Genomic DNA, 12,626 nt, shown 5'->3' with positions numbered 1-12,626 from the left:
TTTTTTTTCAGTTGTTAAAAATAATAACAAATATATTAAAATATTAACATTATTATATAATATAATTAATATATTATTAATATAATGTTAATATAATTAAGTATAATATAATTAAAATTAAAAATATACAATTTTGCAATAATTATATTTATTTATCAATTTATTAAATATAAATAATTAATTTTTTAAATTTTCAAAAATTTTCCCCGCCTTTTTCTCAATGCAAATTTCAAGAAGATTGAAAAATTTTATTATTTTACAATTTTCAATAAAAATGAAGAACACAAAGTTGTAAATTAAAGAAAACTAAAAATTATTTCTTTTTATAATAAGAATAGATTGAAAGTTGATTTTTTGTGTAAAAAAAAACTTTTGACCCCGACGTGATTTGAACACGCAACCTTCTGATCTGGAGTCAGACGCGCTACCGTTGCGCCACGGAGTCATCATGTTAACGATTTTTCACACCGTTGTTTTTAGTGGCGGCTGACCTCGATTTCATCAAACGGCAATAATTACTTTTTAACCAAAGAAAATATAAGGGTGGAAATAATTTTCTATTCACTAATTTAATAATTTTATAGTAAATTAATAAATTTACCTATATTTTAATTTAAAAAATCAGAAATTTTTTTTTTTCCTTTTAAATATTAAGGTTCTATCGATTAATCGAATTGTATTCACTTCCGGTCGATTTTCCCCCGCTTTCAAATAACTTTTTTTCTATTTTGATTTTTATGAAAGAAAATTCACAGGGAAAATAGAAATTAATGTTTACTGTAAATATTATGAATTTTTGGAAATTGACTTTGTTACTAACTTGTAAATTATACAGTTGTTTTTACGTTTTTTTTAGTAAAAATAGAATTTTTACCATGTCACGTGACTTCCGTTATGTGGCGGCCGTTATTTTCGAAATTGTAAACTTATTTCTTTTTTTGTTTATTATTATTATAAATTTTCATTCTTTTCGCTTCTTTTTTTTTTATTGTTTAAAAAATGTAAAAAAATGATGATAAACAAATTTCTTTGATATTAAATTAGAAGAATTTATTTTGTTTATATTGTGAAGTGTGAAACTATCTGTTCACAACTGTTTTTTTTTTGGTTGCGAATGGCGTCACTTGTCAAGGCGTCGATTTTTCGCTCTCTCTCCGTTTCGTATTTTGAAACAAAAAAAAAGTGTTAATTGTTTGTGAATGATAAAATGTTGATAAACAATTGAATTTTGTGTTTGTTTGTTTGTGTAAAAATTAATTGAAAGGTGAGTGATTGATTCTATTTTTTATTCTAAAAAGAAGGCAAAATGTTTTGCTCCAATTTTTAAGGTTAGAGAAGTGACAAAATAGAATATATACTTTTGACGCATTTCCTTTTTCTTCTAATAAAAAATAAGGAGTTAATTTTTATCTTTTGTGGAAAATATTTATTTGCTTTGTTTTGTCTGTGCTCTCGATTCACATTTATCAGGAAAAATCTATTCAAATTCTTTTCGTAAACATAAAGTGCATGAATTTATTCTCGATGTTTTGATTAACCTAACCTCAAAAATAATTTAACGCGGGATTTCTTTCTTCTAAAAAAAGTAAAATATTTCTTATGTTCCGATATTTATTTGCACACCACGAATTATAGAATTATTCATTAATTATAATTATTAATTATTATTATTTATTCACTGGCTTTTAAAAATTGAAAAATTGGACAAGATGAATTTTGTTTATGATTTTTCGATCGTTTTGGAAATTTTGTGTTTTTTTCCTCAAAAATTCCACATATTAAAATTTAATTCGTTATTTATTTCATTTATTTTATTTATTTATTTCAATTTTCTTGAAAATAATGGATTTTTCAAAAATAATTTGTACTGAAAATTTTGAAAGTAATTGAATTTTATGATGATTTTCTTTTAGGTTTTAAGAAATAATCGTGTTTATTATTAATTTAAGAATAATAAATTCAACAATAATAAATTTAATAATCCTGTTAATTTTTAAATAAATAAATAAGTAAATAAATAATTGTAATTAATAATTTTCTTATTAAATTATATTAAAATTATTCGTAGAAAATTAAATTCTTTTAAACAATTTTATTAGAGTTTTTGTAAATAATTACATTTTTTTTGAAGAATTTCATTAAATTTCGTAAAAATAATGTAATTTTTTTAAAAACAATTTTAATTGAAAATTTTGAAAATAATTGAAATTTACAAAGAATTTTATTAAAAACTTTGAGAACAATTTGAATTGTTTAGAATTTTTTCCTAGAAATTTTATTAAAATTGTATTGAAAATAATTGAATTTCTCAGAAAAATTTTATTATTTACGAAAATAATTGAATTATTGACAAGAATTTTACAATTTATAAAAATAATTGAATTATTTCGAAGAATTTTCTAAAATCTGCATTTTTAAAAATAATTGAATTTTTTAAAGGAATTTTGTCAAAAATTTTGAAAATAATTGATTTCTTTCGAAGAATTTTATTTGAATTTTTGAAAATAATTGAATTTTTTAAAAGAATTTTATTAAAAATTTTGAAAATTATGATTTTTTTTTTTAAATTTCAAGTTTTTTATAAAAATTGACGAAAATAATTGAATTTGTATTAAAATTCTTTAAAATAATCGAATTTAATTAATATTCTATAAAATAATGTACTTATTTAAAAAAATACAGTTTTATTTTGTACAATATTTTTATTTCTAGCCCGTTTACATTTAAAAAAGAAATATATAACTTTTAGAAAGCAAATTAATAAAATGATAATTAACTATGTTTTTTTTTTAAAGAATGGCACAAAAGAATCAGCAGAACGTTGAGGAGGATGAGGAAATGGACATTGATCGAGATCAGGATGGTGGATTTTATTCCGACGAGGAAGGTGGATTGAGAATTGACGACGAAATTTATATTCCACCGAGGCCAACGGAATTTGGCGAAGTCGACACAACTGGTCCACGTTTAATGATAACGCACATTCATAATGTGAATTTTAAAAGTTACGCCGGCGAGCAAACAGTCGGACCATTTCATAAGGTTTTGCTTTTACTTTACTTAATTTTTTTTAGTTAGTTAATCTTTAACATTCGAGATTTTTTATAAAGCAGGGTAAATAAAATGAAAACATAAAAATTCGGACATTGTCCGAATGTTTTCGTTTTATTTACTTACCTAATTTTACTATTTTATACTTAAAAACTATAATTTTTCTTTCAGTGTTTCTCGGCGATAGTCGGTCCAAATGGAAGTGGAAAGAGTAACGTGATTGATTCACTGCTCTTTGTATTTGGCTACAGAGCGAGTAAAATTCGTTCGAAAAAAATCTCCGTCCTCATTCACAATTCAAGTGAACATCTCAATGTGAAAAGTTGCACTGTCTCTATTCACTTTCAACAAATTATTGACAAGGTAATGGATAGAGGAAAAGTCGAGAAAAATCGAACGATTTATCAATATATAAAGGGTGTTTTTTTTCAAATCTGAGCTATCATGATTGAGTCGCCCTCATTTTAAATATTTTGACTCGAAATCCAACAGTGTATGTTTCAAAACGTACTCTCAAATATATTATATATATATAAAATATATATAATTTTATATACCCAACGTTAGACTTTGAAAAAATCGTTACAAATTTTTATTTTCATTTTATTATCCAATTATTATAATACTGCCCAATAACGAAAAAATATTAGACTTTCGGTTGATTTTTGTAAGTTTATACTCTAGAAACTTCGACCTAAGCGACAAAGGACTCTTCGTTATTTTTTCCGTTGTAGGGCAGAATTTATAATTAACATAATATCACTATTTTTTTTTTAATAAGACAATTATATATTTGCAGGAAGGGGATGATTATGAGATCGTGCCAAACAGTCAGTTTGTAATTTCACGAACGGCTTTTAAGGACAGTTCATCGTATTATCAATTGGATGGGAGAAAAGTCATTTTCAAAGAAATCGCAAAACTTCTCCGTTCGCATGGCGTCGATTTGGATCATAATCGGTTTTTAATTTTGCAGGTAATTTTTCCGTTTTCTTTCTTAAAATATTTTATTATTTTAATTTTGAAATAAAATTTCAAAATAAAATAAATTTTCTTCTCACTCTCGTTTCAGGGGGAAGTTGAACAAATTGCTCTAATGAAACCAAAAGGCCAAGGCGATAATGACACTGGTCTGTTAGAATTTCTCGAGGATATTATTGGCACAAATCGCTATAAAGAGCCACTCGAGAAATTAAATGAAAAAGTTGAAATAATGACAGATCGACGAACAGAAAAATTACATCGTCTTCGTCTTGTTGAAAAAGAAAAGAAGGATCTCGAAGAACCAATGCAAGATGCAGTGCAATTTTTAAAATGTGAAAATTCAATAATTAAATATCAACATCAATTATATCATCGTAAGCGTTACGATGCAAAAATTGAATTTGATGCACAGGAGAAAAATTTTGCCGAACAGGAGAAAGATTATAATGAATTAATGGAGAAAATGAAGAAAATACAAGAGGAGAAAATTGAAAAGCAAAAGGAATTTAAGGAGAGGAGTAAAAAATGGGAAAAATTGCAAAACGATAAGGATGCAAAGACGACGGAATTCGATGAGATTCGTAAACAAGATCAAGCACTGCAGGAGGAATTGGTTGAGACAAATAATCGAAGGAAGAAAAATAGAGCCGCTGTTAAAACGGAAATGGGAAAATTGGAGGAACTGCAACGTGTTCCTGAGAAGAATGCCAAAGATATTGAGGAATATGAGGAATTGATAAAGAAAAGTAGTGTCGAGAGGGAGAAAGAGGAGGAGACATTGAAAACAATGATGAGCAGTTTAAAGGAGAAAACAGAACCATTGTTGAAGGAACGTGTTAAACAGGAGACGGCGCTTATTGAATTGAGAAAAAAGGTCGATGAGGCTAAATCGGCGTTTGATATTGCCCAATCGGAATTGCAACTCTACACTTCTGAGGAGGAGAAGGAAAAGGGGAAATTACAACAATTACAAGAGGCTTTAACTAGGTTCAAAAATTTATCATTTTTCGTTTGCTTTTCTACTGTTTTTCGATTTTTGTTCCTTTTTGGTTCTCATTTAGATTCTGATTTCTTATATTTTCTATTTTCATTTTTCTATTTTTTATTCTATTTTTAGTTTATTTTTCTATTTTTTACTCTATTTTTAGTTTATTTTCTATTTTTTAGTCTATTTTTAGTTTATTTTCTATTTTAATTTCACACTTTTTATTTACATTTATTTAAAAATTCTTTTTCTTCATTTTTTGATCTGCATTTTATTTTTTAAATAGTTCTCTACTTTTTTTTAACTCTAATTTTTGCTTTGTTTACTTTTCCAATTTATTTTATTGTTTTGTTTGCTTTTAGCAAAATAATTACCTTAGGAACGAACTACTGATGATTTTTATTCCGATATGACAAACAGAAAATCACTCATTCTAGAGGAACCTGCAAGTGAATTTTAATTCCGATATGAAAAAAAATAAAATCTCTTATTCTAGAGAAGATTTTTATTCCGATATGAAAAACAAGAGTATTCTACGCGAAGCGAACAACCAAAAACTTTTAACTGAAAAAACTATTTTTAAAATAATTTTATTTTAGATAAAGTGCATGAATATAAACTAAAAATTACTTGGTTTTTAAAGTGTCTTTAATTTAGTGAATTTTAATTTTTAAAATTTTAAATAATTTTTATTGAAGAAAGTAAAGAAATAAGAGTTTTAAGTTTATTTTCGAAGATCTTTGAGCAATTAAAAAGAAAATTTTGAAAATGGATTAAAAATAGTTTAATATGCGTAACAGGGTAGTATTAAAAAAAAATCAAATTTCGATTAATTGTTAGACGTTTTTTCTGTTAGAAGTTTTGGTTGTTCGCTTGGGGTAGAATGTTCTAAACACAAAATAACTCATTTTAGAGAATTCTGGGGGGAAATTTTAATTTCGATATGACAAAACACAAAATTTATCCTTCTAAAGGATTATTTTGGCTGATTATTATTCCGATATGACAAACACAAAATTTATCCTTCTAAAGGATTATTTTGGCTGATTATTATTCCGATATGACAAACACAAAATTTATCCTTCTAAAGGATTCTTTTGGCTGATTATTATTCCGATATGACAAAGAAACACAAAATTTATCCTTCTAAAGGATTCTTTTGGCTGATTATTATTCCGATATGACAAACACAAAATTTATCCTTCTAAAGGATCCTATTGGTGGATTTTTATTCCGATATGATTAAGTAATTAAGCATATTTTCTTTTACTTAAAATTTTTTTTCTGTTTTTTTTTTATTACAAGGAAAAGAAATATAAAGCAAATTTTACATCATTTAAAAGTAGAAATCTAAAATGTCTGTAATTTCTCGCAATTTTATTACTTCTACAGAGTAAATTTTTCAATTTTTGAAGTAAATTTCACTAATTTTATTTGAAATTTACACTCGAAAATTGTAAAATTTACTTCGGTAATTTTATTTTTTATTTTTCCGTTTAAAGTTTTCTTTAAGAAATGATTCTTCGCTTAAATTTTTTGTTTATTTATATTTTTTGATTATTTTTCGTTAAAAAAATTATTCTTTGCGTTTATTTAATTATTTATTAGTTTTTTTTTGGTATTTTCGTTTATTTTTTGTTTTTGTTATTTTGTATTTTTACTCTAAAGATTTTTCTTTCCATATTTTATTGCTTTTTCTGTATTTCTCTCGTTTTCTTCTCTAAGAATCTTTCTTTGTTTTTCCTTCCTTAAAAGCAGATATTTTTCTTTATTTTTTAATTTTTCTTGATTTTTTGGTATTTTTCCTTGATTTTTTCTGTTGTTTTTTCATTTCTTTTTCTAGAAAACAAGATTTTTTGCATTGGTCTTTGATTTTTCTTTTTATTCTTTGAGCTTCTTTTCTTTTCGGAAGTTCATGTTTTTTCTTTTATTTATTTTTTTTTGCATTGGTCTTTGATTTTTCTTTCTATTTTTTGAGTTTCTTTTCTTTTTGAAAGTTCATATATTTTTTCTTTTATTTATTTTCTTTTTGCATTTTATCAATTTTGTTTCTAAAAAAATGATTTTTGCTTTTTTTCAAACTTTCCATTACTTTTTTTCTCTTTCCCTTCTTTTTCTTTTCTCTAAAAACATATTCTTTGCTTTTATTTAATTTTTTGGGTGTTTTTTACTTCTTTTTTATTTTACTTTGTATGGTTTTATTCTTTTTTTGTCACTTTTTCTTTTTTTGTGTTCATTTAATTTTTCTCTTCTGTATTTTATTTATAAGTGACGCGGTTCGAAGAAAGTTACCTCAGAAGCAAAAGATTTTAAGTTATGTTTGTAATTTTTGGAATCAAAATACACAAAGAGGTTGCAACTCTAAATATAAATCACTGATGTTTAAGTCTTCCCTACATTTGAAAAAATTAATAAAATCCGAATAGTTATTAATTAATGAAAATAGAAACTTTTAATTAATGTACAAATAATACAAACATAACCTTAAGATAATTTGCTGCTTAGGTATTTTTCTTCGGAACGCGTCACATATTTTCTCCTTTATTATGAATTATAATTATTTATTTAGAAATTAACAGGCAAAGAAGCCTTGAATATTAATCTTGAAAGTGATTAGTATTGTTACGACCATATAAATTTATCATAAAATAATTGATTATCTATTACATTCTCTTTTTCTATTTTCTTTTATTATTTATTTCTAATTTCTTGTCCCCCTAAAAATAAATTCATTCCTTGTCTCTTTTTTCAATATTTGATAATTTTTTTTATTACCCATCTTTTAATTATTTTAATTGTCTCTTTTTTCAATATTTGATAATTTTTTTTATTACCCACCTTTTAATTGTTTAATAATTTAATTTTTCTCTTTGTTCTTCTCTTTGAAAAATAGTACAACCGAAACACTGGAGGATAGACGAAAACAATTAGGAGAATTGGAGAGAGAAATTCCCGCCACTCAGAAGAGTATCGCCGAAGTAGAACGTAAATTAGATGATTTAAAAACTCGTGAAGCGGAAGTAACACAAAAATTACGTACAAAAAGAGTGCAATTTGACGAGCAACAATCATCAATGAAAGCGAGTCATTCGCGCAATCTTGTTCTCGGCGCGCTTATGACAGAAAAACGCAAAGGCCGTATAACCGGTATTTTCGGTCGTCTCGGTGATTTAGGAGCAATTGACGCCAAATACGATGTTGCAATATCAACAGCTTGCGGTCCCCTCGATAATATTGTCGTCGATACAGTGAGCACCGCGGAAATGTGCATAAAACATCTCCGCGACAATGATCTTGGACGCGCGACATTCATTCCCCTCGAGAAACAACAGCGTTTCGCGCAACAATGTCGTCAGAGAATTCAAACACCCGAACAAGTTCCGCGATTATTTGATTTAATTCAAATCGAGGATGAACGTTTACGTCCGGCTTTTTTCTACGCGTTGCAAAATACACTCGTCGCCGAAGATTTGGATCAAGCGACAAGAATCGCTTACGGTTCGCAACGCCATCGAGTCGTGACGCTAAGGGGCGAATTGATCGAAGTCGCCGGAACGATGAGCGGCGGCGGTCGAACCTCCCTACGCGGTCGAATGGGCCAACGCGTCGTGAGAAACGAGCCCAACGAGACCGACGTCGAACAACTCAAAGCCGAACTCGATCAACTCTTCGCCAATGTCAATCAGCTGAAAATGGAGCAAACTCCCCTCGAGAACCAACATCAAACCCTCGTGAGAGCCCTTCGCGAAATGGAAGTCACTCGCGATAGATTTAAACTCGAACTGAAGAATCTCATCGAACAGGAACCGCTTCTTCAGCAACAACTCAAAGAACAAGAGAAGAAGACCAAAAATTCAGTGTCGAATCCCCAACGCGTTAAGGAACTTACCAAGAGCGTCGAAAGTGCCGAACAACGTCTCCAAACCGCCGAAGAGTCCTCAAGTTCCACCGAAGAGAAAGTCGCGAAAATAAACCAAGAAATAGACATAATTGCGGGAAATCGCGTTAAGGTACAACAGAAAAAAATTGCCGAACTCACCAAAACAATCGACAAAGCGAATGGCGAAGTCGTCCGTTTGAACGTCGCGATTAAAACCGCCGCCCGAACTACCACAAAAACAGAACAAAGAATCGCCACCTTAGAAACAGACGTCACCAATTGTGAACAAAGAATCCTCGCCGCCAAACAGGAGAAGGAAAAATTCGAAGAAATCGGCAAACAGCTACTTAAGGATCTCAAGGAACTGAACGAACAACTACAGGAACGAGATGAAGCAACCGCCGAACAGAAAGAAGCACTTTCTGTTCTCCAAACAAATGAAAGCGAACTAAAATCCAAAAAGATAGACTTCGATCAAAAAATAAGCGAACTAAAGAAGAAGATCCTAGAAATCGGGGGTAAAATACCAGAGTATGGTAAAAGAATCCGCGGGCTAAAACTACACAAAATTCCGGAGAGTGACCAAGAGGAATTAATCGAACCAACCCAGGAGGAACTGGACAACTTTGACGAGAAGATAATTCAACAAAATTTACAACGAGCGAAGGAAAAATTACCGGAGGAAATACCGAATATGCAGTACATTAAGGACTATCAAGAGAAGGATCGTTTATACCTGGAGAGAGCGGCCGAACTCGATGTTATAACAACCGAGAGAAATAATCTTCGTGACATCTACGAGGGCGCCAAGAGACGACGAATGGAAGAATTCCGCAATGGTTTCAAAATAATAACAACAAAATTAAAGGAAATGTATCAAATGATAACCTTAGGCGGCGACGCCGAATTGGAATTAGTCGACTCTCTAGATCCCTTCAGCGAAGGTATTGTCTTCAGTGTACGTCCTCCAAAGAAGTCTTGGAAAAATATCAGCAATCTGAGTGGTGGTGAAAAAACCCTAAGTTCCCTGGCTTTGATCTTTGCCCTTCATCACTATAAACCGACGCCATTTTATTTTATGGACGAAATTGACGCTGCTTTGGACTTTAAGAATGTATCGATTGTCGGTAATTATATAAAGGAACGAACAAAGAATGCACAGTTTATTGTGATATCGTTGAGATTTAATATGTTTGAGTTGGCGAATTATTTGGTTGGTATTTATAAGACTTATAATTGTACAAAGTGTGCGACATTGGAGGTTAATAAGGCGTATAAACATCATGGAATAGCACCGCCTGTACAATTGAATAATATGACGCAGCAAAAGAATCGTTATTTGACGCAGTCGCAAAAAATGAGTCAGCCATCGATTAATGAACAGGATTTATTGAAGAGTGTTGATGGATTACAACAGGTGGCGACATGCTCGGATCATAATGAAATGGAGGAGAATTGTGACAAAGGGGAAAATAATGCGGTCACTAAGTAAGAAAATATTAATTTTCTATTTAAAAAAAAAAATTGTCCCTAGCCCTCAGTGTACTAACTGGGTTAGCGTAACCCAGGCGAATTTTGAGCAATCGAGGCTTGTTGTTCGAGCTACGAATTATTGAAATTTGTATTCGGGTGAATTTCACCCAGTTAGTACGCTATGTCATAAAATCAATGTTTTTGTGAATTGTGAAATTTCATTAAATTAATCCAAAATTATTCATAAATTACATTTAAAAGTCCATAAAGTGTAAAGACAACCAATAATCTCTTATCGTTGTGCACCACTAATTAGCCAAAAGTAATTGACGATGAAGAAAAAGGGGTGAAAATTTATAAATAAGAATTGGATTTTGAAAATGTGAAATATAATTTAAAGTCTTGAAAGAGATTCTGATATGATTGTTTTAAAGAGATTCTGATACCGATATGATTATCTTAAGGAGATTCCTATTTCGATATCTGTATTTTTAGACGATTCAGATTCTAATATAATTACTTTATAAAGATTTTGATTTCGATATTAGTTCCTCAACCTATATTTAACAGGGTCACTAAATTTTTTTTTTTGAAGTTTAAATAGAAAACTAACGTTTATTATAAAAGATATTTTTAAATTTTGCCTTGTCGAGAAAAAATCAATTTTTTAAGATTTACAATTTTAATGTTCGACTAGTCGAACTGCTATTCGATATGGGTTGAAGTTTTAAATACTAATATTCGAATCAGAATCTGTTAAAGTTTGAAAAGATTATGATTCTGATATAAAAACTTAGAGATTTTGATTTCAATATAATTTTTTTAAAAAGATTCTGATTATGTAATATAATTCGGATTCTCAAAAGAGATTAGGTACTATTCTGATATTTTTTTTATTTAAAGTTTTAACTACTAATATTCGATTCAGAATCTCAAATTTTAAAGATGCAATAAACTAAAATCAATTTCGAGTAAGAATCTTTATTGTTAAACAAAATTATAAATATAAATTTAAGACTTGGATTTTGAAAATGTAAACTATATGACACAGAAAAGAAGGGACTAAGAGCCGAGAAAGCAATCAAGATGGTTATTTTATTTTCGAAGTTTTTTTAACTCGTTAATTACGAATTTAAAATCAGATTTAATAAATTTAAAATGACGGATCCAATATGGCGGCCGATTTTTTAAAAAATCTTAGAATTCGCCTGAAATTTGTTACTTGAGGGGTTCTTGGTGTCACTTGTCACGTATTCGGTTAGATTTTAAAAATTCAATATGGCGGATCCAATATGGCTGTCGAATTAATAAAAAATCTTAGAATTTGTTTGAAATTTGTTACTCAGGGGTTTTTGGGGTCAGAGATTACGAATTTGATGTTAGTTTTTGAAAATTCGAAATGGCGAATCCAATATGGCGATCGAATTTTTTAAAAAATCTTAGAATTCGCTTGAAATTTATAAATCCGGATCTCGATAAGTATTTACAAGTGTAGATGATTTTTCGTAAGTTTTGTAGAAATTCATATTTAGTAATATATTAAAAAATAAAAATTCCCATCTAAATTTATTTCTCGTCTCTTAAAACATTCTGCCCTTGTTTTCTTAAAATGAAAAGGCAATTGATAATGTTAGTTTAGAGTAGATATTTTTTTTTGCAATAATTTCATATTTTAAACTTAGTTTTTTATAATAATAATAATAATGTAAAATACGATGCTAGTAAAAATATAAAAAAATTGGTAATCATTTTAAAATCCTCGTCCCTTAGACTTAGTACGTAAAAGGCGAAAGACTTCAAGACGTAAAAATTATGACTTAAGACACGACTTAGAACTTAACTTTACTATCTTTTTTTCAAATTAACAAATAATCGACACTTGTTAGTAAAGAACAATCCCACTAATTAAACATAAAGTTATAAATTAAAGTTTTTTTTAAATTTACATTTGAATCTAAGTTAAAATATTAAAAGAAGAAAAACGTATTTTACAGTGTACCGGATCTCGAATTGTGTCCAACGCCACGAAGAAATTCCGAGGGACGAGAGAGGAGATCGCTCTCCTTAAGTGAATTATCCGAAGGTGACAATGAAGAAAATTCTTTTATTAATAAAACAGATGAAGCTGAAGAGCCAACGCCGAAAAAAAGACGATTACAACGTAAGAGAACTCGTTAACTAAAAATATATATATATATTTATAAATAATATGAAAATTAAAAAAAAAAAATAGTTGACTGTAATTACGAAAAA

At 28.6% G+C, this 12,626-nt stretch overlaps 1 protein-coding gene and 1 non-coding gene across 2 annotated transcripts; one reads left to right on the top strand and one right to left on the bottom strand.

Annotated features, from left to right (window-relative positions):
- Positions 1-373: 373 nt before the first annotated feature.
- Trnaw-cca lies at positions 374-445 on the bottom strand. The gene has a single exon. It is a non-coding gene; the product is annotated as a tRNA-Trp (tRNA).
- Positions 446-1,092: 647 nt separating this feature from the next.
- Positions 1,093-12,626, top strand: LOC122503934 (structural maintenance of chromosomes protein 4). Its single transcript, XM_043614710.1, has 7 exons — positions 1,093-1,264; positions 2,796-3,042; positions 3,223-3,414; positions 3,851-4,027; positions 4,124-5,022; positions 7,914-10,388; positions 12,368-12,626. Exons 2-7 carry the CDS (start codon positions 2,797-2,799, stop codon positions 12,549-12,551), a joined length of 4,173 nt encoding a protein of 1,390 aa, XP_043470645.1. The 5' UTR covers positions 1,093-1,264; position 2,796; the 3' UTR covers positions 12,552-12,626.

The sequence above is a fragment of the Leptopilina heterotoma genome, unplaced genomic scaffold (assembly GCF_015476425.1).
Source record: "Leptopilina heterotoma isolate Lh14 unplaced genomic scaffold, ASM1547642v1 Lhet_275, whole genome shotgun sequence".
Classification (NCBI taxonomy): Eukaryota; Metazoa; Arthropoda; class Insecta; order Hymenoptera; family Figitidae; genus Leptopilina; species Leptopilina heterotoma.
The sequence above is the reverse complement of the archived record's forward strand: the minus strand, read 5'-3'. Positions and strand labels throughout refer to the sequence as shown.

What these genes read in the sequence shown, in the direction of transcription:
- LOC122503934 (XM_043614710.1), top strand. Translation starts at nt 2,797, where the DNA reads ATGGCACAAAAGAATCAGCAGAACGTTGAGGAGGATGAGGAAATGGAC. An exon ending in ATCGGTTTTTAATTTTGCAG is followed by an intron (nt 4,028 to 4,123) that starts GTAATTTTTCCG and finishes CTCTCGTTTCAG; the next exon opens with GGGGAAGTTGAACAAATTGC. An exon ending in GAAAATAATGCGGTCACTAA is followed by an intron (nt 10,389 to 12,367) that starts GTAAGAAAATAT and finishes CGTATTTTACAG; the next exon opens with TGTACCGGATCTCGAATTGT.